This window comes from Sphaerodactylus townsendi, linkage group LG01, assembly GCF_021028975.2.
Source record: "Sphaerodactylus townsendi isolate TG3544 linkage group LG01, MPM_Stown_v2.3, whole genome shotgun sequence".
In the NCBI taxonomy this organism is placed as follows: domain Eukaryota; kingdom Metazoa; phylum Chordata; class Lepidosauria; order Squamata; family Sphaerodactylidae; genus Sphaerodactylus; species Sphaerodactylus townsendi.
In genome coordinates this window covers 161,219,478-161,246,763 of record NC_059425.1, presented here as the reverse complement: position 1 = coordinate 161,246,763, position 27,286 = coordinate 161,219,478, and the positions used below count along the sequence as shown (strand labels likewise).

Below are 27,286 nucleotides of genomic sequence, written 5' to 3'. Positions count from 1 at the left end.
TGAGCAGCAGGAGGATTTCTTGTTTTCCCTTCCTTCTGCAACTCCCCAAGCCCCTTTGCAGGTGGTGTGTCGAGCCTTTCCTGCACCACAGGGGCATACCGCCTTTGAGGACATGGGGTAACCCATGTTCCCAGGAGCACATAGACCTGGCACCGGTACCAGCTCCGTGGTAGACCTGGACACCAGCGTGAGCTCCAGGCAGTAGACCTGGGCTCTGGGTGGTAGACCTGGACACCCGGGGAAGGGGGGGGGGTTTCAGATTTTGTCTCCAGACTCCATTTTTTCCTAGATACGCCTCTGCCGCACTGCATCCAGCCACTGTAGTGCTCCTCCCACAACTGGATTGCATTGTTAGGAACTGTTATCCTGGAGACAGGAGGGTTGAGATTTCCTGCAGAGAACTTTTGGCTTCTCACCAGATTAGAATTTCCAGTATTATTTGTGAGAAGCAATCTCTCTCTCTCTCTCTCTCTCTCTCTCTCTCTCTCTCTCTCTCTCTCACACACACACACACACACACACACACACACACACACACACACACACACACACACACACACACACACACACACACACACACACACACACACACACTCTCTCTCACACCACTCAGTGGTACCATTCTTAGTGCTCCAGTTTTCACCAGACCTTTCTGAATCTATAGCTGCACCAAATGATTGCTTTTAGAAATGCATGTTGTAGTTAGCTCCATAGCGATACTTCCCAAAATCTTTACTCCTGACATTTGAGTATCAAAGCAAGGAACCCAAGTTACTAAAGTATTTTGAGGTGAGGGAGCTACTTAATGGAGCTAAGTATATTTAATCTTTTCTTGTTTTGCACAGTTAGGAACAACCTATGTCCCCAGCATCATCCTTCACCTCCAAGAGACAAGCTGAGAGCCACATTCCACTGGGCCTGATTGATAAGCCTCTCACACTAGAGATAGAACTGGTGTGATTTGGCACTACACTTCTTGGAGGAGCCATTCCCTCTGGCCATTAAGGACACCTGCAACAACAAACAGAACACCAGAGGTTGTGGGAAAGCTTTAGTATCACGTGGCCCTGCACCTCTCTGAACCGTTTCCCCACCAAGAGATCAGCCAGCAGCCACCCCTCTGAAGTCCTGTTTCTTGTATTTTTTGTCAAATTGTCAAAGTTATCAGACAGGGTATATGTTTTTAAGATAAAGCACTTATATTACCTTAGAGAGTGCAACAACGTTCACCTGTGGCTGCCTGTTTATTTAACCGTATTTATTATATTTGTTTAACTAATCATTAATTAATGCCCAATCCGAAGCATAGAGACACCCTTCTGAAGTGAATGGACTTAAAAGCGAGTGACTATGCTTAGGATTGCACTGTTAGACTCCATCTTAGCTACAAGACTTCAGATCATCTATTGTCAACATTCTCGTTAAATCAGAAAAAGTCACTCTATATTTCCACATTGTTTTAAGTCTGTGTCTTTAGGCAGAGCAGCCAGTGAGGTTAGGGTGGAAATCTAATTTGGACTGTAACAGAAAAATATATGGGCCACAAAACCAGATGAAAGTTCACCTGCATATACCACACTGAAATGAATGCATGTTACTTTGCATCTTTCTCATTCACAAAATGACTTGCACAGGAGAACTTCCCCAGAAATGTTGCCTCTAGTTCTTAACCCAAAGTTCTAAATAGCTACATTAATAAATCAGGAGAAATATACAAAAAATATAGCATTGCTGATATGCTGGCTTTTGATAAGAAAAACATTTTTTGTAGGAAATCTACTTCTAAATTCCATGTTTCTGAACTATATACCACAGTTTTGAAATAACTTGTGTAATATATACAACAAAAAGTTCAATTCTATTAAACAGGCAACTCAGTAATTTTGCTACTGTTACACAAGTTACTTTCCCAAATTCATTAAATTACAAAAGTTACTAACATTGTATGCAAGTATAAATATAAAATTGGTCAAATAAAATATAATATTAATACAAATATTTAAAAAATGACCTAAGTTGTTTTCGTCTAAATGACAGCCCTTCTAGCAACTCTCTGAGAATGGTTTAGCTCTTTTTGGCAGACTGTTTTTGTACAAAAGAAGCCAGCTCTCTATGCCTCTGCTATGACACAGCCGATCGCTTCCCCATCAAATATGTCGTCCAGTTAGAAAAAAGAGAGGCTTGTCTTCTTTGGCATTGGCTGTTTGGAACTCATCTCTCAGACGAAACTGCCACTCATCTTCCAGTTCCAGTCGGACAACGGTTTGGCGTAGGGAGTTCCTGTCTTGGCAAATCACACATAAGGTAGCACCTGTGGGAGTTGTTACTTTTGTTATTATTATTATCAACTTTTTATGTATTTGTTTCTGGATGTAGGTATATAAATTTGCTTACAAAAACGATAGAGATAAAAAAAATCAGTAACTGGCGTCTCAACTACCACTACTCCTTTGCGATAGTACAAGGGCTTGCAGTATAATTTCTGCTGATTCCTGCTGTGCCACGCCCCCTGTGCTACTAGGGGTTCTCTAACCTTAAGCTGTGGCTGTTCAGATGTTGCAAGGGAGGCTGCAGCAGAAAAGGGCAACGATCCATCTTATAACCTTCACTCTCTTGGCCATTCGTTAGTTGCGATATAAACAAGTTTTGAAAAATGTATCAATACAGCCAGCAAGGTAGGATTAAAACAACATGGAATAACCATTAAAGTTGACAAATAACCTTCTGGGGGGAAATATTACTGTATGCTGAAATGTTCAGCTACTGCAGCACTTTTTGCAAGAATCCCAGAATTCACAAAATACAAGAGAGCCCACCAGATACTGGTCAGTGATCTACAGTCTGAATGATTTTTGGATCACTATCAAGTTCTTGATTAGACTAGGCAAGCGGCCATTTTAGAGACCACTACTTGATAAATGTGCCACTCTGTCCTAATGCTCTACCTAGGATACATCTGTCCTCTACACTAAGCGACCCCTCTGCCCTGACAATTCCCCAACTAGAGCTTGTCAGGAAGGGGAATTGTCAGCTTAGAGGTATATATGTATGGTATGATAACTGTTTTGGCTACCTTTAGTTAAGTTAGAAAACCTAAGCCCTTAAGATAGACAGCCTATAATCAACTACATAACTAACTTGTGCCAACAACGGTAATCTTACCTTTCAGGAAATGAAACTTCTTCAAGAAGCTGGCAACCACAAAGGAATCACAGAGGTACAACAAGAGCCCACTGAATATCATGTCAGAGCAGCTGACGTTCAGTGAATGAGGTCGAGAGCTGACATAGCAAACGGCAATCTGATTGCAGGAAAAAAAATCAATCTAGGAATTATTTAATCAGTCAAAGCACAATTTATTTTGTCATAAAAACTACTATGTTGGACTATTTCCTGCAGCTTCTGATTTTGCTGGATGTGGAACATATTTATGATGGAGGTAAACCACTGGAAAGTTTGTCATAGTGAAATGTCCTTCCACAAGTGCAGCCGATCACCCTCTCCCATGCACCATGTAATTAAAGGTGTGGTTAGGAGATCAACAGAAGGTTCCTATCAACAACACAAAAGAATATTTCCTTTCCACTGCAATTACACTGAAATTTTGATCCTTGTCTCAATGAAGGCAGAACAACTGCTTTCAGGTTTCCTGGCACTGTCTCTGCTTTCTGCTGTGGTGTGCATCATTTTTAAACATGCACTCTGCCAATCAAAAGTGTGGGTGCCCTAGTTTTGCTGCTTTCATCATCTGCATAGGGGCCAGTCACCTAGATGTAGTGGAAACGTTCTAAGACAATAGTTAACAATACACCATTCTATGTTTGATTATCCATTATTCTATTTCTTTTGTTAAAATACTCTTTGAACTACCCATTTTAGGATCAGATTCTTTATCAAGAGAAGCCATTTATTACCTCCCAAGTAATGTAGCAACACCCTGGAATCAACTATTCTCAAACCAACCATTCTCTAGATGTAAAGAAGCATTTGGCTGATTGTACCAGGCACTGACGCTTAACACTTTCAATAGCAGACGGAGGACCCTGTTTCACTTTGGCCAAATTATGGGCATCCCCAACCACTTATTCGTCTTCCCCAATCACTCCTTGCTTCTTGAGACTACAGAAAATGGGAAAGGAGGGACACGTACACGCATAGCTAATTTCAGACATCTGGTCTAGCCTGTCAGAGGCAACTTTTAAGTCCCTGAGGCTGATTACCTGTGGTCCCAAATTAAGGTAACAATCCACTGAGAGCACTGGGTGGTTATAGTTCTTCAGTGAGAGAGGAAAGAAGCGATGGCTGTGATACTGGAGGTATTTTTCAAGTAGTAACTGAGCTGGAGCAGCCAAAAAGGTGTGCTTGCTGTCAGGAGCACAGATGTATTGGGCTGGGGTGATAGAAACTGGATTATCTGACACCTGAAAGTAAAATATTACAAAATATTACATATTACATTATGATTATTCATCCAAGCTGCTTGGGTACCTGTCTAAGCTAACATTTTCACAATACAGGTGGAATTCAAAGGGCTTAAATAGCCTGATGCAATACTGGCATGATTATAGTTGTTGGGGCCTTGTGTCCCTGACTTCCTTACATAAACACAGAGACATTTCCGAAAATGAAATAAAAATGAGGAATCCCAAGATAAGACCACTCTAAATTTACAGTTAGTGACCCATAAAAGCTTAAGACCGAACCAGGCATTACGGCATCCATGGGTCTGACCAGCAGACACTGCCACTGGGGCTATTTCGAAAGGTCGTGGGAGCCCCAGCAGCACAGTGAGGCCAGATCTCTCTTTTGTGACCTCCCCGTGCCTCTTCATGTGCCAAAACTGCCATGGTGGTGGGATCAACAAGTCAGACCCAGAAATGCTCTTATCATTGAGGAGAGGAGAGTGGAGATAACATTTACAGAGACTGGCCAACATCTGTGGCTCATCCTGCTAGGTAGGCATAGTTTCATACCCAGGGGGAAAACATGGGATCTCTTTTGGTACGCTAGCACCTCTATTCAGAGGCGTAGCTCCAAGGAGACAGGGGGGTGCACGACGCACCGGGCGCGCCCCTGTGGGGGTGTGGCAAGGGCGTTCCAGAGTGGGGTGGACAGAAGTGTAACAGGGGCGGAGGATGTACCAGTGCTCCGGGTGTTTTCCCCCCTTGCTACGCCTCTGCCTCTATTTGACTGTGAAAGTTCTGGTGGGCTGCCACAACCTGAGACTAAGGTTGGTTAAGGTCTTACAAATGTGGGAGGGAGACCTGAAAAGGAACAGTCCTTTCCGTGCATGTGTGTGAGATCATGTGGGAAATATGACCAATACAAGGAACAGCATCTTCTTTATACATACACACATTTCATTTTCCTAATGGGGAGAGGAGATCAGATGTTCAGGATCCTTAAGTTCAAGGTAGATTAGCAATCTTTCCATGTTTAATTTCTTTTCTTTGTGTGTACCCTCGTCTTGTGATCTGTATTTACTCTAGAATCTTGCCAGCAGGATACAGCTGTACTAGTTAAGAGAATGGAGTTGCCTTGATTCCTACCTATGCACCTCACTGCAGCTCACGTTACAAAAACAGTGTCAATTGGTTGCTCCTCTTGGTTCCAAATTAGGGTCAAGGCCAATATTATGAGGTGGTGGGAGTCTGCCTGAGAGAAACACTCTGAACCCAGCTTATGATGGGGTTGGGGAGAATTGACGGGTTCCTGCTGGGACAAGAGAGTTTCTTCACCAAAACAACCTCCCCTATTAACTTACATAAGAACATTAAGGAAGAGCCTGCTGGAACAGACCAGAGTCCAGCACTCTGCTAGTCCAGCACTCTGCTACTTGCAGTGGCCCACCAGATGCCTTTGGGAGCTCACATGCAGGATGTGAAAGCAATGGCCTTCTGCTGCTGCTGCTCTCGAGCACCTGGTCTGCTAAGGCATTTGCAATCTCAGATCAATGAGGATCAAGATTGGTAGCCATAGATAGACTTCTCCTCCATAAATCTGTCCAAGCCCCTTTAAAAGCTATCCAGATTAGCTGCCATCACCACCTCCTGTGGCAGCATATCCCAAACACCAATCACACGTTGCGTGAAGAAGCAGAGCTGCACCTCTCTCACATGCTCAAGGGCTGTTTACCTAGTTGGGAGTGAAAGCAGCCCATCATAGCCTGGGACAGAAGTATCACAGCCCTTGAGCATGTGAGAGAGAAAGGATCCTCATGGGAGAAAGGTAATCCCCCTCACACACACACACCCCTCACTGGTCCTCTTCCCTGTACTTTTCCAACTTCTTCCACCCTTGATCCTACTTAGTGGCTCCCCATTTGCTCTTGCTTTTTTCCTTTCCTGTTGGCCAAATTTTCCTTCCCCACATTATGTCTCTTCTGCTTCCTTTTCTCACCTCCTCCCAATCACATTCTCTCCTATTCCCTCTTGGTATTCAGAATTGTCCAGCCATCCCCCAATGGCTGCCAATATTTTGTGAAATAGTATGATGATATCTGGATGATGATAGTGGGAGTGGAGAAAATACAGTCCGAGTAAATATTATTGCCAGAAAAAAATAGAACTTGACAAAGAGTTGCCATTTTTAATAACAACCCCATGCTGGAATGACACTGAACATGACACTCTACAGCCTCTTAATTTGCAGATCAGATGGTCCAAATAGCCTGTCCCTAAATACAGGTCATGTCTGATAACATCACTGTTGAACCTCAAAAACAACAAAAATGTACATTGCTTTGCCAACAGTATTGTGTTTCCCCAAAAATAAGACATACCCCGAAAATAAGCCCTAGCATGATTTTTTTGGTATTTTTGGAGGATGCTTGAAATATAAGCCCTACTCCAAAAATAAGCCCTACTTACAGATTCCACACTACCCACCCTGCGCCCCTGCCACACCCCCACCCACCCCCGGAACACCCCCGCTCCCTGGGTGCTACGCCCCTGGGGCACAAAAAATAAGACATCCCCTAAAAATAAGCCCTAATGCATCATCTGCAGCAAAAATTAATATAAGACCCTGTCTTATTTTCATAGTAATCAAATATATGTATCAAGTCTCACCTTAGACTTAATATGGAAGGATCTTTGCCCACCCACCGCAATTTGTTTCTTCATAACACTGAATCGATTAAACTGACAGATCAGTAGGCCCGCACTGTAGGCACGCAGGTTGAAGTCCACATCATCACACATAAATCTGTTGGAAGGTGCAAGGAAGACACACAAAATTAAGACATAACATACAGCTATTAGATGTTATCTCAATAGATGAAGATATTATACAAACTAAAACAATGGTCCAGTGGTTCTGGTGGGCTTTCCGGGCTGTGTGGCCATGATCTGGTGGATCTTGTTCCTAACGTTTCGCTGCATCCATGGCTGGCATCTTCAGGTCCTTTTCTCTGTGATACGCCTCTGAAGATGCCAACCACAGATGCAGGTGAAACGTTAGGAACAAGATCCACCAGACCACGGCCACACTGCCCGGATAACCCACCAGAACCAGTTGAATCCGGCCATGAAAGCCTTCAACAATACAATGGCCCAGTGGTTTGCAGTGATATCGGTGGAAACATTCCAACTTTCATTAAACAATTTTGTTCAGTTATAAGAATTGACCAAAAAGGACAATCAGTCTTGTGAAATCTCAGCTGTGAACCTGAAGGAGTTTACAATGGTTGTCCAAAAGATGGCATCCATAAGAAAGATTACATGGAGATTACTTGGAGGTTAGGATCTGGAAATTCCCCACTCCTGCACAATTTGTGACCTCTTCAATAGTATTACACAGGCCTTAGCTATGCAATGTGGTCCAGCAAAAGCTTGATTAACCTCTTTTTATTGCTTCCTGCATGTCATCGTACGCAGACTGTGAACTGCATTTGGTCAGGTGAGTCATAAGTGAGAAAGCCTGGAATATCCTAAACTATCAAATTTTGGAAAAGTTCCATAGGAAATTAGCAGCGATCTATGACGACGAAAGCGGCAAAATCCGACGAAATCTGAGGCAACCAACAAAAACTGAGACAAAATGTTCACGGAAAAAATTGACAAAAACTGAAACCGACAATAACTGCAGTCAACAAAAACCGAGGTTCCACTGTATGTGCCAGTGAACTGAGCTGCAATTTTAGCCTTGACATAGATCAGAAGTGCTTCAGATATGGCATGGTGTTCAAAAACAATTATTACATGTATCTATCAAACCTGTATCATGCACAACCAATAAACATGCATTTCTGGCTGCATGTTATGCATGTTAAAGTAGTTTATGTGCCACAGGAAATCAAGACAGGCCACAGCTCTCTGTCGCATGTATACCCAGAGCCAATCAATGAGCTTACTGCCACAATAGAATGTGTGAAGCAGCCCATGACTGCTTCTCCTGGTTGGCTCACCTGTTCTGGTTATATTGTACGTTCTGTGTCAGGTCCACATTCAGCATGACAAAGTCATGGATGTGGCAACAAGAGAACGGCTCCTTGATCTCACCGCTCTTGGTTTTACTCGACCACTTCCTCATCCCAATCAAGGCATAATGGGTGACATTAGGAGTTGATTCAATATGCTGGAGAATTTGCTTCAGCGAAATATTCCTTTCAGCCCATGTGTATTCACTGGAAGGGATTGAGAACAGACATACAAATCAGACTGTTTGAAAGATTAATCTGTATGCCAACCTCAAATAAATCATCCTTTACCTTTTTCTTTCTCCTGAGCAATCGATTTCTACAGCGTTCCACATGACACAAGAGTCATCTGAAATGATAATGAAAGGCCAAATATCTTGAGGCTTAATTCCTAGTTCCTCCTGCCGATTACGCTCAAGCTCTAGGTTATGGTAAGACAGTTCCTTTATTAGGAAGTGAGCAGCACCTAAGTTCAAACCAAAGAAGCAAATTAGACACTGTAGTGGGATAAATGAAAGTTTCGTTTTACCTAGAAATCCTTTGGTATATAAATATCTCCCCAGAAGACAAACTTTCAGGGCTGCCAACTCATTCAAAGGTTTTAGTGGACTGACCAACTACCTGGAAATGGTTAGTCAATAACTATTTAATCAACCAATAGGCTGAAAATAAAATTTAATTAATCACATTTGGATATGAATAAAATCTCAACATAGATGTCTTGCTGAAGTGATGAGATATACTATAATTTAATAAAAATGTTTCTATTAAAAAAGGTAAAGTTTCCCCTTCAGTCGTGTTTGACCCTGGGGTATCCCTGCAAGAAGAGATTTCATAGGCAAGCTGTTTTTGTGGGGTAGTTTGCCATTGCTTTCCCCGGCTATTCTTTACCCCCTAGCTATGAGCTAGGTACTCATCTACCGACCAAGGAATGGATGGATGGCTGAGTTGACCATGAGCCAGCTGCCAGGATATCTGACCCACAGGGGGCTCAAACTCCTGACTGTGCGAGTGGTGAGTTACTCTCTTTGGAGTGACATACCAAATTAAAAAGTTATCTAAACTTCAACAATTAAATATTCTTACAGCAAATTAAAATAATCTCATGGGAATAACCAAGGTTGAGTGGCACATGTTTTGCATGTAAGAAGGTCTTAGGTTCGATTTGTGGCATTTCCAGTTAAAGCATCTCAGACAGAGATTGACCCTTTTCTCTGTGACACCTGGAAAACAATTGCCAACCAGAGCAGAAGGCAGTGATTTAGAATAACAGCAGTCTTATCTAAGGCAGCTTAATGTATTGTCAAAGGCTTTCACGGCCAGAATCACTGAGGTGCTGTGTGGTTTCCGGGCTGTATGGCCGTGTTCTAGCAGCATTCTCTCCTGACGTTTCGCCTGCATCTGTGGCTGGCATCTTCAGAGGAACTCAGATCCTCTGAAGATGCCAGCCACAGATGCAGGTGAAACGTCAGCAGAGAATGCTGCTAGAAACCACACAGCACCCCACAAGGCAGCTTTATAGCTAGTTAATGTATCTATTAAGCTGATTAACAGTACCATCTTAAACAGAAACACCCTTCTAAGCCTGCTTACTTGAATGGAAGTCAGTGGACTGTAAAGTGTGCAACCCCTCCCCCCTTTATTTACCCAGGCGATTCTTTGAGCACATAGTAGGGTGCCAGCCTCCAGGTGGTGGCTGGAGGTCTCCTGCTATTACAACTGATCTCCAGGCAGCAGAGTTCAGTTCACTTGGAAAAAATGGCCACTTTGGAAGGAGAAGTCTATGGGAGTATACCCCATTGGAGTCCCTCCCCACCCCTCCCCAAATCCCACCCTCCACCCCCCTTCCCAGAGCTGGCAACCCTAGCACACAGTACCTACCCACTCCAGCACTGTTGAAAATACTTGGCAGGACAAGCATGATGTGGTTGGGCCAGTATTTTTTATATATTGCCATTTCATATTCTTTGACAACTAAGACATGCAAATGGCTGGCCCCATCCATGGCGTGATAAAGGTTAAAAAGTCCGTGCTCGTGACGTCCAGTTGTGGGAGTAAATGTGGGGCTCTTTATATAATCCTGGCTCTGTAAAAGTAAGAATCTCTGTGTTAGTGTGTCGATTTAACATTAACAAAGAAAAAGTGTATGTTCGGAAGTCAGTAACAACTGTTGCAAGTATTGGGCTCGCAGACCAATCTGAACAACAAAATTCCTGTAATAGTCTGTGTTTTGACCAAATGAAACAAAATGAAAACATTTGGGCTCAGGCTGGAATGAAAAAGACATAACAGAGAACAGGAGGAAGAAGAAAGATAGGTTGTTTTGAAGCATGGCGTTAAAGCCCAAAGTCTGTAGCTTCAGTCATAAAATGCACTTGCGCAGAGGTGTATCTAGGGAAAATATAGCCCAGTGCAAAATCTGAGCCCCCCCTCCCCCGTATGGGCAGCCGCCCTCCCCCACCAGAACCAAACAACTTTTTTTTGCACCAGGTCTTTAAGTCAGTGTATAGACCTGGGGGGAAGGAAGGGGGGGGGACTTTTCTGCCCCCCACGTGACTAATTGGCTGCAGCCTCAGGACATTCGACTCTGCACTTGCATTTATTTATATTCTACTTACTCCCTGTTGAGACTCATGGTGGCTTTCAGAACACTGTTCTCCCCTTCACAACAAAAGGTCTGTGAGTTAAGCCAAATTGAGAGTGTATAATGGGCCCAAGGTCATCCTGTAAGCTTCCACGGTAGAAGCAGGGATTCAAACCTGCCCCGGATCCTAGCTAATCCACCATTCTACCCACCAAACCACACTGGCTTTACACAAAAATGGAAAACATGGTTCACTGCAGATTGAATTGGATTAGTTAAAGATCAGTGCCTGAAAAAAACAGGTTCTCAAGTTGCCCCAAGCTGCTGGGACAATATAGAGAGAGGAAAAAACATCTTCTCCTTTTGTGAATTTTGTCTCAGCAACTTGGGATTCACACTGGGCCCTCACTGAGGAGAAAAGTGGAATATAAATATCAAAATAAATATATAAGGGAAAAAAAGATTAAATGAGACAGGAAATTAAGATTCTTTTCAGAAGAGGAAAAAGAGATGGATTTATATCCCGCTTCTCTCAACCTTAAGGAGTCTCAAAGAGGCTTACAAACTCCTTCTCCCCACAACAGACACCTTGTGAGGTAGGTGGGGCTGGGAGAGTTCTGAGTGAGAACTGTGACTAGCCCAAGGTCATCCAGCAGGCTTTATGTATAGGAGTGGGGAAACAAATCTGGTTCACTAGATAAGAGTCCATCGCTCATGCGGAGGTGTAGGGAATCAAACCCGGTTCTCCAGACTAGAGTCCACTGCTCTTAACCACCACACCATGCTACCTCTCCTTTACTATAAAAGAATAATCAACGAGAGGTCACACAGCTAAATCTGATCTTATACCTAGTCCCAGTTAGTTCCCTAGGTACCATTTTAGAAGCAAATGTATGAAAGCAATTTTGAGTATGTGCCTTATCATCCACCCACCCTCCTTCTTAAAAATAATGGCTAATCAGAAAACAGTAGCCGTGACACACATTTAAAATGGGTAAACACAGCAAAAACAACACATCGCCTTCCAGGGATGATGGAAGGCGGGTCTTCTAGCAGAATTATTTGCACTTTCGCATGAAAATGAAGAAGGTGGTTTAAATGCAAAATGTGTTCATATGAGAGATTTGGGTTGGAGTCCTGCTTCCCAAGCAAACCACTAAGCAAGTTGTTTCACTATCAGCAGAGATACTGAACAGAAAGCAATCTGTCTTCACCATCTGGCACCCAAACCGAGACAGTAAAGACAATGCCTGGTCTGGACCCTGTGAAACAAATACCCCAATTTGATGCATGCCTCATGTTGGCATTTATTTACCTTATCGGTGACAAGAGGCAACCTCATGCTTTCTAGCTGTCTTCCTGGATGGCTGAAGACAAAATGGTGCTCTTTGGACTTAGGGATGATGAAGTGAAGCTGGATCTCCTCTCCAAGCATTGAATAGGAAAATGCAAAGGCATGCAAGGTAGATTCATAAAGCTGCAGAGGGACAGAGATGAAAAGGTAACTCATCTTGCAGTGCAGCCATGCTCTTTTTAAAATACATACTCTAGTTCAGTGATGGCGAACCTTTTCGAGACCGAGTGCCCAAATTGCAACCCAAACCCCAGTTATGTATCGCAAAGTGCCAACCCGGCAATTTAACCTGAATGCTGAGGTTTTAGTTTAGAAAAAAACGGTTGGCTCCCTCTTCCTCCGCCCTACCCACTTGAGCAGGGGCTAGCCTGCTCTAGCCTCCAGCAAGTCCTGGTGCACTGCTCTGTGCCTCTCTAGCATCTCTGCCTTCTCTGCGCCCCCACCCCTCGGGCAGAAGCCACCTGGAGCACAGGCACCAGGCCCATCAGCTGAATCCTCCCTGGTCACCACGGTGCGCGCATGTCTTGCTCAGTGGCCCAGGCCACCCTAGGGGTGTGTGTGTGTAAGGGGGGGGGGTAATTTTCCACCCCCACATGACGAACTCTGTTTGTGCGTGCCCACAGTGAGGGCTCCAAGTGCCACCTCTGGCACCCATGCCGTAGGTTCGCAATCACTGCTCTAGTTTCTCTTCAGTTAAACATTTTATAGTATGTTTTTACCACCCATGGCTGACACATCCCATGTAATAATTAAAAACAGAATCTTTACTATTATTTACTTATACCGAGCCTGTCTGACCTCATCAGGGCCACCAAGGCCCTGAATTTTAAAATGCACATAATAAAACCACTTCTTAAAAACCATTTACACCAACAAAACAAAAACACATCAGTAAAACCATTAAAACTTAAGGGAAAATACATATATTAAAACAACTCTGGTCGATTCCCCACGGTCAATTAATCACGTGATACTCACGCAAAATATCAAGGTTTCAGCAAGAACTCCCCATTACTGAACCGCCGAACACGGATTCATCCCGGTTCTGGCGCCCCCCCCCCCCCCGCACGTGTTATTTTAGAACCTGCAAGAAAGTAGACCTTTTCAAAAAAACGTGTGGGCAATCTGGAGTAGTGGGGAAGTTAGGAGGGGGGTGTGTGAATCCGGGTTTGTTTTTCCCGCCGGTGGTAGTGACATGGAGCCTCCCATCCACTGAGAACGCAGTGGGTTGTGCGCGATGCGCGCGCAGCCTTTTTTTATTTCGCGGACCAGAGATCCACGTGGATACGAAGCAACATGGGACCGGTTTTGACTGATTGACTGAGCAGAAGGCAATACAAAGCAGTGCTACACGTTGTATCCATGTGGATGCGACTACATGGAGGAGCACGGAAACAGGGCTTCGCTTTAATCGCCTGTTTTTTCGTTTCCGCATAGGGTCGTTCTGCGCATGCTCGCAGAGACGTGGATCCGGAAGTCTGGAAAAAAAATTCCCGCCCCAACACGACGCAACAGCCAATCAGGATAGTCCCTGAGCAGATCGCGTGTTCAATCCGCCTCAGTGGGGAATCCTTCGTCGCTGCTGCGTTTCTGGGAACAAGGATCGTTTGTGGGGCAGAAGCTACAATGGGGACACTGAAACCGTGCTGAAAAGGTCCCAGTTTTTCCCAAACCGGTTTGTATCCACATTCATTTTTTTGGTGGGGAATCGACCACTAAAAACCTAAGGTACAAAGGAGATAATATTGTAGGAACACACAAATAAAGAAGTCTTCATCTTATAAAAAAAAGGTATTCACTTGCTGCTGAAAGATGGCAACAGAAGGGGGCAGAGAAGTCTCCCTGAGAAGACAGTTACAGCATTCTGGTATCACAGCAAAGGCGGCCCTCTCCTGGGTGGCCACCCATCTAATCCCAAAAGGCAGGAGGACCTGAACTAGGACCTCGGAAGATGACTGCAGTAGTGGGATATGTTCTTAAGGGATAAGGTGATCTTTCAAATATGTTGATCTCAAGCCATAGATGGTCAAGACCAGCACCTTGAATGGTGCCTCGAAATAGATGGAGATTTAGAGCAGACGGGCTAAGACTGGAGCAACATGGTCCCTACAGTCCACTCCAGTCAACATTTTATTTATTTTATTTATTTATTTATTTGATTTATAAACCGCCCCGTCCCCAAGGGGCTCTGGGCAGTGCGCAACATTAATATGTATACAATAAATAGAGGTTCACAATAGTGACTACATAACAATCAATACATTAGCTAAAATCCATTAAAAACTATTAAAACAGCGGTCAACATAACAATGACAGGCGTCCTATAACCCAGCTGGATGCTGGATGCTGGACTCTGCAGCATTTGAATGTTCCAAATACTTTTCAAGAGCACCACCACATAAGACTGCAGTAATTAAATGAGATGTAACTAGGCCTTCCACCTCTGTGGCCCAAACTTTACTGCCCAGGAAAAGCAGCAGCTGGCTAACCATTCAAAGTTGGTAAAAAGCAATCCTAGCCACAGCTGCCACCTCCTTATTCAGCAGTAGGTCTGGGTCCAAAAGTAGGTCTGGGTCCAAGATGGATCTGTCCTTTCAAGGGATCCAGAATGGGTGATATCTTAAATCCAGATCAGACCTTCAGCTCAAGAGTAGCACATCTATTTGATCAGATTAAGGTTGTTTATTAGCCCAATTCCATTCCAAAACTGTTTCCAGATACCAGTTCAGAGTTTCTACTGCCTCCTAGGGATCAGCCAGAAGACTGAGATCTGTATAATTGGTGACAACCCAGTTCAAATTTCCAGATATCCCCACCTAGCAGTTTAATGTAGATGCTGAGCAACATAGGGGACAAGATGGAACCCCACAGGATCCCACAGACCAAATGCAAAGGGTAGTAACTTTTTACTGTTTGATATAATTATGTGTTTGTGTTTACTATTTGAAGCTGGTTTTATCATTTTTTAATTTGGGGGGATTTTTGGCTGTAAACTGCTTTTTAAATTCTGTGAAAGGTAGGACAAGCATATCTCAAAGGGTAAAAAAAATATATCTACCTTACCTGGTACCTGGGATTAAAGCCCATGTACTGGTGGCATTGTTCACAGTGATGGTAAGTGTTGTAAGCTGCGTATTTGGATAATCTCATCCTAGTTGTCTGACGGCGCATGTACAAGTCCTCTTGTTTTTTATTTGCTGATCTGTCTGCACAAAAGGGTTAGGACTGTTCAGTATGTGTGAGTCAGATAAATGATGAATTAATGCTAGAGTCTGTTACTGCTGCTAAAAATACACTCTTCTTTCAGCAAACCTATACTGGATGCAAATTATCAATTTAAATTGGCCCCAAACGTTTTCCCCAAGCAACATAGTTATCTAAATAGTTTTTGCTATTAAAAACATTGCTTTCTTTCATCAAGCAACTGTTTTCCAATCTGGTCTACATAAACCTCCCCTCCCCTTCCCTCCCCCTGCCTCCCCTCCCTTGCATGCCACTCCTCACTCACTCCCCTCCCTCACTCCCTTCCCTTGCATGATACCCCTCCCCCTCCCTCCCCTCCCTCTCCCTCCGCTAGGTGGGTGGGTTATGTCCAGATGCCGGGCCCCCTCCCTCCCCCCCTTGCATGCCACCCCTCACACACTCACTCCCCTCTGTCATTCCCCTTCCCTTGCATGCTACCCCACCCTGCAAGCAGTTTTTTTAACGTACATGCATTTTTCTTATTTTTTACTGTTCCTAAAACAATGTATAGCTCTGGGTACACAATACAGCCCCATAAAAATATGTGTATAGAGAATTTTGTTTGTGAGTGTTTCAGGGCACTATTGCTTTAAATTTTTCTTGGGTAGACATTTCAATTTTGGGACTTATTTCCTGTAACCATCATTCTCCAAGATGGCAGATATGGTTATTTCAATACCTAAAATTCATGAGGAATGCTCACCTTGGTGTCAAAATATATGCTTTTGAGACTGGCAAAGCCAAATAGACTATTAGTTGTAGAGACAGCCATTTTTTGTGTAGCCACCATTTTGCAAGATGGCGGATCTTTTCCACATTCTTGTAGGATGTTTGTGTATTGGTGTCAAACTGTATATTTTTGGGGTCAACAAAACCAAATATACCATTTCTTTTGCTGTAAGTCTTGGGGAACGATAAATCCAATAAAAGTTTTATTTTTTAATATTTGTAGTGTTTATAATATTGGGACAAAATGCAGCAGGAGAACTGTTAAGGTGACAACTCCCCAAAGTACCAGAAATTATCTATTCTGCTGCCTTAAATGACAGTATTTATTAAATAGTTACAGTGGTACCTCAAAAATCGCCAATAATCCATCCATATTTCGAGGTATGCCGTTTGCGCATGCGTGAACGCCGTTTGCGTAGGCGCAACGGCGTTTGTGTACCCTTGGTGGCCGCCAAAAATCGAGGCGGCCGACGATTTTCGAGGGTGGAAATCGGTGCCTGGCAATTGTCGATTTCTGAAATCGACGATTGTCGAAGGCACCGATTTTCGAGGTACCACTGTATTTAAAATATTAGCCACCATTTTTATTAATGATGCTCACGGCTGCTTATAATATTAATAACATACATACAATAGATTACGTAAAAAGAAAATTGAAAATCACAGTTTAGGACTTGTTTAATCAAATGTGGTCCTAAATAAAACCACCATCATCTGCCTCCTAAAAGTAAAAAATGAGGAGACCCTGGAGAGGTTGTTCCACAATTGTGGACTGCCACTGACAGGTCGCCTCTCACGTATCTACCAAGTCAACTTGTGTGATTGATGAGACATCAAAAGGGCTTCTCCCTGTGATTTTAGTTCTCAAGTAGGAACATGTGGGAGAAGATAGCTCTTCAGAAACCCAGGTCCCAAACCATGTAGGACTTTAATGATCAAACTCAACACCTTAAATCGGGTTTGGGAGAGGATCAGTAGCCCATGTAATTGCTGTAATGTCAGGGTCACATGCTCCCAATATCTGGTCCCAATCAGCAGTCTAGCCACATATTCTGAACTAGTTGCAGCCTCCAAACCCTCTTCACAGGTAGCCCCAAGTAGAGAGAATGGCAATAGTCCAGAAGAATTAAATTTCTACAATCTAGAAGTAATGCTTATTGTTGAGAAGGTATGTTTTTTCCTAGCGAACACACATTTACTTGCTCCCTCTAGTGGTGCCCCACAAAACAGAATAAGCTTCTTTCTACACAGATGTACAAAACTATCACTGTCACCCAGTGGCTAGACTGTGACTCAGCAGTCACATGGTGTTTACACATATCTGGCTAATTCAGGTTAGTCCCTTTCTCTTTCTTTAGTCCCAGCCACATGTTGGGAACACAAGAGAGTAAAGTAGAAGGAAGCTGGAGAGGAGGTTGTTACGGATAGAAGAACTGCGTGACCCCACAAGGATTAGAGGTCAGAGTGGACAAAGGCAGGCACAGGATGTGACCTCACTAAAGACAGGACAAAATGGAAAGATTTGGGGAGAGTTGATAGATATGGTAACAACAGGAGCTATGATGAGTATTGCTTGGGGAGAACAGAAACACAGCAGTAGTGGCGGAAAGCAGTTGCTACTGTGAATGTGAGGCTGGTTCCGCATGGACCAAAAACAGCGGTGTGAAAACAGTGTGAAAACAGTATAAAAGGGTTTAAAACAGTGTAAAAGGTTTTATACCTTTTTCACACCATTTTCACACCGCTGTTTTTGGCCCATGCGGAATCAGCCTGACTGTCATCTGGATTAATTATCCCTTTAACTTAGTAACTATCTATCCCAGATATGTAGTAAGTCATAGACTTGCATGCCCTTTTATGGATGGAAAAAGTTCTACCCACAGAATGCAACTTCCTTACCTCCCCATCCTGCTGTTGTTCTTGGGGATCCCTTGAGTAATAATTTCAGAGGTCATTTGGGGCAGCAGGACAAGGAGGGGAAGAGACAAAACCACTGGATCCAAGCCATTATTCAGGTTTGATGGCATTTCAGTTGATGCCATCTTCTTGCAACAAAACTGCACCAAGGGCTAACCGTGATGCATCAGTGGCTACGCAAAACCTTTTTTGGAAGTCTGGGGCTCTTATTATAGTTTTTGATATTACAATTGTTATTATACCACTGAACATTCCAACAGTATTTATTTTATTTTATAGGTCCCTCTGTTTTGTTTACAAAACTAATCAAAAAAATCCTGACCTTCATTCTTCACCAGAATTCTTGAACAAATGAGACTTGCATCTTCATATTTTGGATCATGAATAGTATAGTCAAAGGGTATTTTTTTCATCGTTTCTAGATCAGGCCATGCATCCCCTGGTTGGTGGTAATATTGAACCGACTCTTCTTTGAGATCTGCCGCATCAGTGAAAAAAGGGAAGTTTAAGAAATATACAATAATTAAGTAAAGAATTTAGCACAATGAAATGCTGGTTGGGTACCTGACCAGTGAACAGGAAAACAGCTTCTTACTATCACATTACCTTCAGTCTCAATACATGTGTAATTCATTATTCAATGAAGATGGAAGGAAATCCTTGTGAATGCCTAACGTGAGTAACAAGCCAGTTCAATAAACTGAAAAGATGGAGTTGCTCGTACCCTGTTTCCCCGAATATAAGACATCCCCGGAAAATAAGATGTAGTAGAGGTTTTGCTGTAGTGCGAAATATAAGGCATCCCCCAAAAGTAAGACGTAGCAAAGTTTTTGTTTGGAAGCATGCCTGACGAACAGAACACAGAAAAATAAGATATCCCCTGAAAATAAGGCATAGCACATCTTTGGGAGCAAAAATTAATTTAAGACACTGTCTTATTTTCGGGGAAACACGGTAGTATACAGGCATACTTTTTAAAACTGAAGATGTGCAGGAACTGCCTGTTTGGGATAGTCTCCCTTCCCCTGAAATCACTTTGATTTACTAAATAACTTCTTATGATTCAGGAGAGGTGCAGCTGCAAAATTTGCAAGGCCATTTTGCATTTTTCAACTGTGTTGGGCATATTTTCCAGGGAATCTAAGAACTCTGAACTTTCCGATCATATTAATATATCTAAGATTGGCAAAAGCCACAAAACGGTATGTTTTGTGGAGAGAGAGATTATAAGTCATGACACCAGCTATCTAACAAGAAAAAACAGACGTGCATACAGAACAGCCTTGAAGTAGTCAGTGTGGTAAACAAAAAGAAAAAGGCAATGTGAAATAAGCATTTTTTTAAAAAAAAATAATTGTATAGGAAATTTGATTAATTGCATGAAATTTGGTTCAGGGGCTCCATTAATAGAAATAAATTAACATGGGGGATTACAAATTTTGAATAGAATAACGAAGCACTCTCACTGATCATTAACAAAATGATTGTAAGTTGTTTCCCGGATGAAAGATTTCTACGTGAAGAACTTACCAGTATTGATTTCCTCTTCATCATAAACATCCACTTCAGTCAATCGAATAAGCATTCTAGACAAGATACTGAGGAACTGCAGATAGGCCCCTGTCTTCCCTATCTGTAAATACACATATCAGAAACTACACAACTGTTTGATTGTCATATTTTTGAGTATCCAATATCTGATAATGTTCTCATTGTCTTTTCGACATTGTGTATTTTAACTTAGTATATTTTTAATGGTTAGCTTCCCTGAGCCTGACAACAATCAGGAAAAGGCAGGATATAAATCAAATAAATATTTAAATGACCGCATAGTTTGTTTACTTTTATTATGTGATTTCTATACTGCCCTTTACCTTTCAAACTCAGGGTGCTTTCAGGTTCTGGGTAATTTGAATTTCAATTCAAAGCCTACTTATGACAATTCAATTCAAAGCATATTTATGACATTCTTTCTTCTTTCAATCAGAAAACTTAGTCAAGACAAATTTTCCCTCTATTCTCACAATGGTAGGAAAACTTTTCAGCAACATTGCACTCTTTGGAGAGTCTTTATGGGCTCTGAGGGGATTGTTTTTTGAGGTAGAGGCACCAATTTTTCAGCATATCTGCAGGTGCCTCTCCATATGACAGTCCCTGAGCTTGGTTAAGTTTGGGTCTGAGGACCCAATTTATAAGAACCCACTTTTCCTCCATTTGGGGGCCCGTAACATTTGGTGCTTCTACCTTAAAAAACAGCCCCACTTTCACTGGAGCTCTGGAAACATTCACCATAGTTGTTCCCTGGAAAATTTAAGGGGAACAGTCGCTATGTTAGTTAATGGGGGGAAAATTGGGGGGACCTATTTTTAAGGTAGAGACACTCAATTTGAAGTATAGCTGCTGGTGCCTCTCCTTGCGACCCCCCCCCCCCCCCCGGTTTGGTGATAATTGGGTCGGAGGTCCACAAATTAGGGGTTTCTCAAAAGTATGGAATGCATATGGACCTCTATCATGATTTGTAATCAGCAATATTTTAGGTAGTGGAAGGGAATTCACCACGATGGCCAAAATGCAACTGCTTAGTCAGAAGAACCCCGGATTACCAGATGCTGATAACATAGATTAAGGGTAATTATCAATGTTATACTCCTCTTATGTACTTCTAGAGGGTTGCAGCCAGTGATCGGCACTTACAAGGTTTGTGAATCTTACAATCTTTTCCTCTCCTCAACAGTTTCTTCAGACTATTGGAAAGCTGTACTAATAACCATGCAGGATTGGGGGCTCCTCTATGGAGAGAGAAAGAAACAAAATTACCCCCCATCTTCATCCTTCTGTGAGCACTAACTTGTAGGGGATTCCACTTTCTTCTCCTTTCTTTAAGACCTGCATGGCTATTAGTCTCATAGTCCTAGGAATCAACTCTGCTGGGAAAGAGACTGCTGGAAAGATCCTCAAACATTCACTGGGGGATTACTTGATCCAACCCAGTAGTTAGTTCCTATCTGGTGACCACAAAATGCTATTATAGATAGGGCCTTTAGTCCAATACAGTAAGGCAATGCACTTGTCGTCATGGAATATTACACACAATTATAATAAAATTACAAGAATAATTACCCTGTTATTATTACACACCTGTGGTGGTCCACTCAGGAGCAGCCTCCTTGGATGGAAGGTGTCCATCCTGCCTTCATTCCTATTGTTGTAGTCCATATGGACTGGTTTGGGGACTGTCCACTGGCGATAATACAGAGACTGCTCTGTGCAGGTCATCATTTTACTCATGAGCGGGCGGAATGAACTTGCCCACATCACGGAATGGTAAGGCAAGAGGGACGATGACTTAGGAAGTCCTGTGCTGTCAGCAGAGGTAACAATATCGTACACTAGCTTAGGGAGATAAACAATAGGAGGCTGCTGAGACACTTTTGTCATGGAGCAGTGAGGGGTCTGCAGGATAAAGGAGCTGTGAGTAGGTATGGAGGAGGCAGAAGAAGATGAGAAAGGAGATGCTGATGAGGAAGTGATGGAAGCCTGAGCAGTTTTAGCACTTGACTTTGAATCTTTGTCCACTTTGGGTCTTTGTTTTTCAGGGTTATTCACACTCTCTTCTGTACTGCTGCTTAAGGTCTGATGGGCAGACTTTCCTGTATCACTTGCAGTGACCGATGGAGGAGACGTTTCACTGCAGAATGCTGTGGTGCCTGTGAACAAAGTACAAGTTTTAACAACAAGGTCAAGTTAAACCTTCACTGACCACTGCAAGTTGCAATTATTCCTCCCTAATGTCACCTGGGTTCCCCCTACCGGATTTTTTTTTTGTTTTGCTGTCAAGTAACAGATGACTTATGATGGCCCCTGGAGGGGTTTTCAAGGCAAGAGACATTCAGAGGTGGTTTGACATTGCCTGCCTCCATGGTTCTATCAGGGTAATTCTGGAAGAAAAATGTGTAAGAAGATCCACAATATCTCAATATATTGGGCCTTTCCCCACTCTCCCCTATCCCCCCTATGCCGCGCGCTGCTCTCAGCCCGCGGCATCCCTGGCGCGCACCCCGGGGTCATCAAAAGGCGCCCTTTGAAAGAGCGCCAGGGATGCCGCATGCTGAGGGGGCGCGACAGCGGCAGCGTCGGGGCAGCTGCGCTGTCGCCGCCCCTCTCGTGGGGAGTGCCGGGGGACCCCGCGCTACTCTCCTCAAGTAGCACGGGGCTTAAGGTAAGTGGGGAAAGGCCCCTCGATATGTTTCACCATGGCCAGACGTACAGCCCAATTCAGATCCCTTGGGCATCATGACAAAAAAACCCCCAAACCCCAAACCCCAGCTGTCCAAAATCCCCCATAGGGAATAATGGACATATGCCACAAAAAACATGGCATACAGCCCAGGCTGGCTGTGTCTGCACGTGGGGGCAAGGAGGGCAGTGGAAGCCAATTAAGGTCAGCTAACTGATTTGGTTACAGTCACTTAGCTGGCCGGGGGGGGGGGGAGGGTGTGTGTGGAGCAGCACGCACACACACACATGTACCAAGTCCCCATCTGCACCTCCAGCTGTAAACAGAGAAATAAAGGGCACAGCTTGGGTGGCAATGGCAACTGAAATATGGAAAGTGAGAAGAGAAGGCTGTGATGGGGGGGAGATGAAGCCCTCACTTGTGCACACAGGTTCTCCTCTGCCTCTCAGGCAAAGACATTGAGAAGGAAGGGGGTGTGGAATTGTTGCCTCCTAATTAAAATATTGGAAAATGCATCTAATGTTTTCAATGTAAGCATTATCTCGGTAGAACGTTCACTTCTCAGTCTCTTTTTTAGTTGAGTTATGGTAAATCCCAATTGACAACAACACTGGCTTAACTGTGATAATCCCCAAGTGCCTAAACAAATATTGAAAACTGTAAATGCCGATGTCTTACTTGATGCTTTAGAGGAAAGAGATGAAGCTGCAGAATCGTGTGAGCCGGATCTTTCTCTTTTGACAGGGCTCCTCTTTTCTGACGCAGACCCTATTCCAGGATTAAGGGGGAAAGACTTCCTATTACAGTTTCAGAAAAATTATTTTTTTCAGTCTTACTTTTAATTATTCTAAAGTGATTAAGTAGACACTGAGTTATTTATGAGTTGAAACTGAATTGTCCATTCCTATAACAACTTGCACTGAAATTTTCAAGGCGATCACATACACAATGGAACTGCAGGAATTAAATATTTATAGTTATGAAACTTATGTAGGTGTATTTACCAGCTGTGAAACCAATCTAGTTGAGATTCCAGTGTTCCTTAAGGCCCAGTTCCCATTAATCTTTCCCATTACCATCCACAATTCCACAATCCTCCTAGTCCACCAAACAGGTCCTAAAGTATGACTGTCCCATTTCCTTCAGAATACAGCACAAATGCACAGAATGGTGCACCAAAGGCCCACTTTGAACTAAAAAATCCTGGAAAGGAATTTCATCCCCCCCCCCCCACCACACTTGTCATACTCCAACCCTTCAGTGGCTATCCCACCCAAATGAACTTAAAATGTATGGAAATATGCATGTGTTTGGGGGAGGGGGGGCACTGGCAGATTCTATCCTTCCTGCTCTCTGAGTGATATATAAAGTTCCGCCCTCCATTTTATCCCTAGAACAACTCAGTTCTTAGAACATGGTCAGACTGAGAGAAGCAGTGACTGCCCAAGCATGCTCAGTGACCATGGAGAAGTGGAGATTTGAATCTAAGGCTCATTCCGCACATGTAGAATAATGCACTTTCAAACTGCTTTCAGTGCTCTTTGAAGCTGTACGGAATAGCAAAATCCACTTGCAAACAATTGTGAAAGTGGTTTGAAATCACATTATTTTGCGTGTGCGGAAGCAGCCTAAGTTTTCCTAGCCCTCCATTCTACACCCTACACTACACAGGTTCTCAGTTTGGAACAGGAAATCTTCCAAGTCTTGAAATCTTCCTGCTTCTGGTCACGCCTACCAAAAGCAAGATTTCCAGTGCAAAATGTTTGTCAATTAGCGGGGATGCATTTTGTGTCTAACATGCAATTCGTGCCTGATGGGGTAGGGAAAAGGATGGGCACATCAAAGCAGCCCCAACTCAATGAAGAGATTAATTGTCACTCAACAAAATTACTAGATTTTCAAATGCACCAGAGTTTCATCTATGTTAAGATCTCATAATCTGTTTTTCTCAACCAGATCCTTTCATTGACATCTTTTAGTGCAATGAGTCTGTGAGCATTCAATTACCTTCTGTTACTGTTTCTTCATCTTCATTATCTGTACTGCTTAACTTCTCTGGGTCGCTCTCCAGAACATCATTTGAGACCACTTTCTCTGTGGAAGTTTCAGAGCTTACAAAATAGGCTGCCAACCCAAGCTCTTGCTCCAAGGTTGTTCTCACCAAGCAAGAGGAATTTATCAAACGCAGATCACAGTATCTTAAAGACCTTGGACAGAGAAAGAAAAAAAAATTAGAACTGTAGGATTCTTTGATATTATTCCTATCTATTACAATGTTCAATAAAGGAAAACTGGCCCAATCTTATTGTGTTTCAAAATAAGCATCATTGCAAGGGTAACACAAGAGGTCTTGGAGCCACTTTGTAGCTATTGTTTCCAATGCATACTAGGTGTATAACAGTTATGGAAAACTGGGCATTTGTCATTTATTGTGCCCCCAGAGTATATCTGCACATGTACTATGAATAGAATGATGTGCCAATTTTCAGCAACATCCTGTAAACTACCTTCCCTACAGCTAGTGAGATGAAATATATTCCTTATCCAATGGCAGGGATTAGTCTGTGTCAGGATTTAATTAAAAAGCAGTTTGGGAATGGCGGTGAATTGATGTGCTTTGCTGGACATTCAAAAAACAAGAAAAACAGAGCAAATGAGTCCCCCCCCTCCTTTTTTAGGGCCACGTGCATTCAATGAACTTCAGAGGTCACATTCCAATCTTCAGAGATTAGTTGATAAACAAAGCAACATCAGATTTTTTAATTCATTTATTCGTTTATGGTTTAAATTTGCTATACTGCCCACCCCCAAAAGGCTCTGTTATTCTGTTCTGTAATTCTTGTTCAAAAAAGGATTGTAATCGGCAGTGGGTTCCATGTGGCTAGTGACTCCCTTGTGCTCACAGACCAAAAGGGTATGAGTAGGCAAGAAGGACTAAATTGTGTTCCATGGAAATGTTTATTAGTACAGTGTTATTACCTTGGCAGTGATTCACCTTGAGGGTCCATTCCACTGAAGATCAAGATGCAAGGCAGTCCTTCCAGATCCAAATAGGTCTGTGGACTCCATTCTGCATCTTCAATTTTCTGCCAGATCTATTATGACATTGGAAACAAACTAGTCAACACATATCTGTGCCAATGCAGAAGCCAGAAACGGTGGTTCTAATCCAAAACTGAGGCTAAAAGTGTGAACACTAAACCACAAAATTCCAGGTTCAAAACTCAGCTCAACTGTAGACGACTTGAATGGTCTTAGGCAAGCTCCTGTCACTCAGCCTCAGCTATAATATGGGGAGGAGAGTAATAATTCTGGTTTACTTTATAGTACTGCAGTAAAGATTGCCAAAGGAGTGGATGTGATGGCTTAGGAATATACATGCTGAGTATTAATTTTAATACTCTGTAAGGCTACTAACCAATTGATGAATTAACTACATTAGAACAAAAGTGAACTGAAATCAGAATTTAATAAACAAAAGCACCTCCGCCATGGTAAAAAATGGCATTTTAATAAGAACAGAAACAATAAGACAAAAATTAAAATGCTATAAATACCTACTGACTAAAATTTTCCCTGACTTGTTAATCAACTAAAAGCTCATTTTTAATGCAGCCCTAATTAAATTAAATAAAACTACTTTCAAATACACTGATAGATTTGGAAGCAGGAACTAGGAGTCATTCCCAGCAAAGTATTCGGCAGTGCTCAAATGACTGGATATCGATACCAAAATGTATACAAAGATGGGGTGCTGTGTGGTTTCCGGGCTGTATGGCCGTGTTCTAGCAGCATTCTCTGCTGACGTTTCGCCTGCATCTGTGGCTGGCATCTTCAGAGGACCTGTCTGCTGTGTTACCTTTGAGCCTTCATCTTTATAGCTTGACATCAGATCCTGAAGATGCCAGCCACATATGCAGGCGAAACGTCAGGAGAGAATGCTGCTAGAACACGGCCATACAGCCCGGAAACCACACAGCACCCCAGTGATTCCGGCCGTGAAAGCCTTCGACAATACATTGTATACAAAGATCTTTAGATCTTGTGCAGAATAGGCTGCTCCACCACTAGAGCCAAGCTATCGTATCATTTCTGATCAGCAGCCACAAGAGTTACCTTGAGTTGCTCCACAAAGTGTTTCCCGACAGTGATTCCAGAGTTGGGATTCCCCAAGATTATTTCAAAATGGTCCTCAAGGGCAAGTCTTTCCCGCACATGGTTGAGGCGCTCATAAGCCACCACTGCCAATGGAATGCATGGGATCCTTAACACCACCATGAGCCCATGACCGCTAGGGCACTGTCTTGAGGAATTGATGAGATTCTGAGTGATTTCTAGGGTTTCAACTGTTGTGTAGTTCTTCATCTGAGACAAGCCACACACGGCCATCATGGCTGCAGAATAGTGCTGTACAAGAACGAATGTCCTTATCACTGCACTATGCAGTCTGGGAAACCTGGAAAAAAAAGAGCAGAATATAGGAAACATTTTTGGAGGGTGAACTGCTTATAGAACACGATGTGCCCACAAAACCTTTTCTTATCATTTATCATCTTTGCTATTAAATTATCTAAAGCTGAACTGTCAAGTTTCCATTTCATAACGCTCAGAAATTAATTCTTACCTAATAAAATGAGGAAAGATGCTACCCAGTGTTCACCAGACAACAGTATTCCCCCAGCAGGACCAAGCAGTCCACTACCAGCATTATCTGCATATCCATCAGTAACAGCTGCTTCTAAACTCTGACCAGCATCATTACCTCATGACTTCTCAAGACTGGAAATCATGTACATTTATTTA

General features: G+C 42.9%; 1 protein-coding gene across 3 annotated transcripts in view; it reads right to left on the bottom strand.

The window, feature by feature from the left end:
• Positions 1–559: 559 nt before the first annotated feature.
• GREB1 (growth regulating estrogen receptor binding 1) overlaps positions 560–27,286 on the bottom strand; it is a 100,823-nt gene continuing 74,096 nt past the window's right edge. For 2 of the 3 annotated variants that reach the window (XM_048498713.1, XM_048498722.1), the window contains exons 18-33: positions 26,600–26,939; positions 25,463–25,578; positions 24,491–24,690; positions 23,162–23,251; positions 21,385–21,953; positions 19,777–19,879; positions 18,569–18,724; positions 15,421–15,563; positions 12,319–12,480; positions 10,301–10,505; positions 8,711–8,885; positions 8,408–8,626; positions 7,071–7,206; positions 4,221–4,421; positions 3,163–3,301; positions 560–2,311 (exon numbers count right to left, since the gene is read on the bottom strand). In XM_048498713.1, the coding sequence (XP_048354670.1) occupies positions 2,148–2,311; positions 3,163–3,301; positions 4,221–4,421; positions 7,071–7,206; positions 8,408–8,626; positions 8,711–8,885; positions 10,301–10,505; positions 12,319–12,480; positions 15,421–15,563; positions 18,569–18,724; positions 19,777–19,879; positions 21,385–21,953; positions 23,162–23,251; positions 24,491–24,690; positions 25,463–25,578; positions 26,600–26,939 (3,118 nt within the window). In that variant the 3' untranslated portion in view covers positions 560–2,147. The remainder of the gene's footprint in view (positions 2,312–3,162; positions 3,302–4,220; positions 4,422–7,070; positions 7,207–8,407; positions 8,627–8,710; positions 8,886–10,300; positions 10,506–12,318; positions 12,481–15,420; positions 15,564–18,568; positions 18,725–19,776; positions 19,880–21,384; positions 21,954–23,161; positions 23,252–24,490; positions 24,691–25,462; positions 25,579–26,599; positions 26,940–27,286) is intronic. The other variant, XM_048498732.1, reaches the window with a different exon arrangement.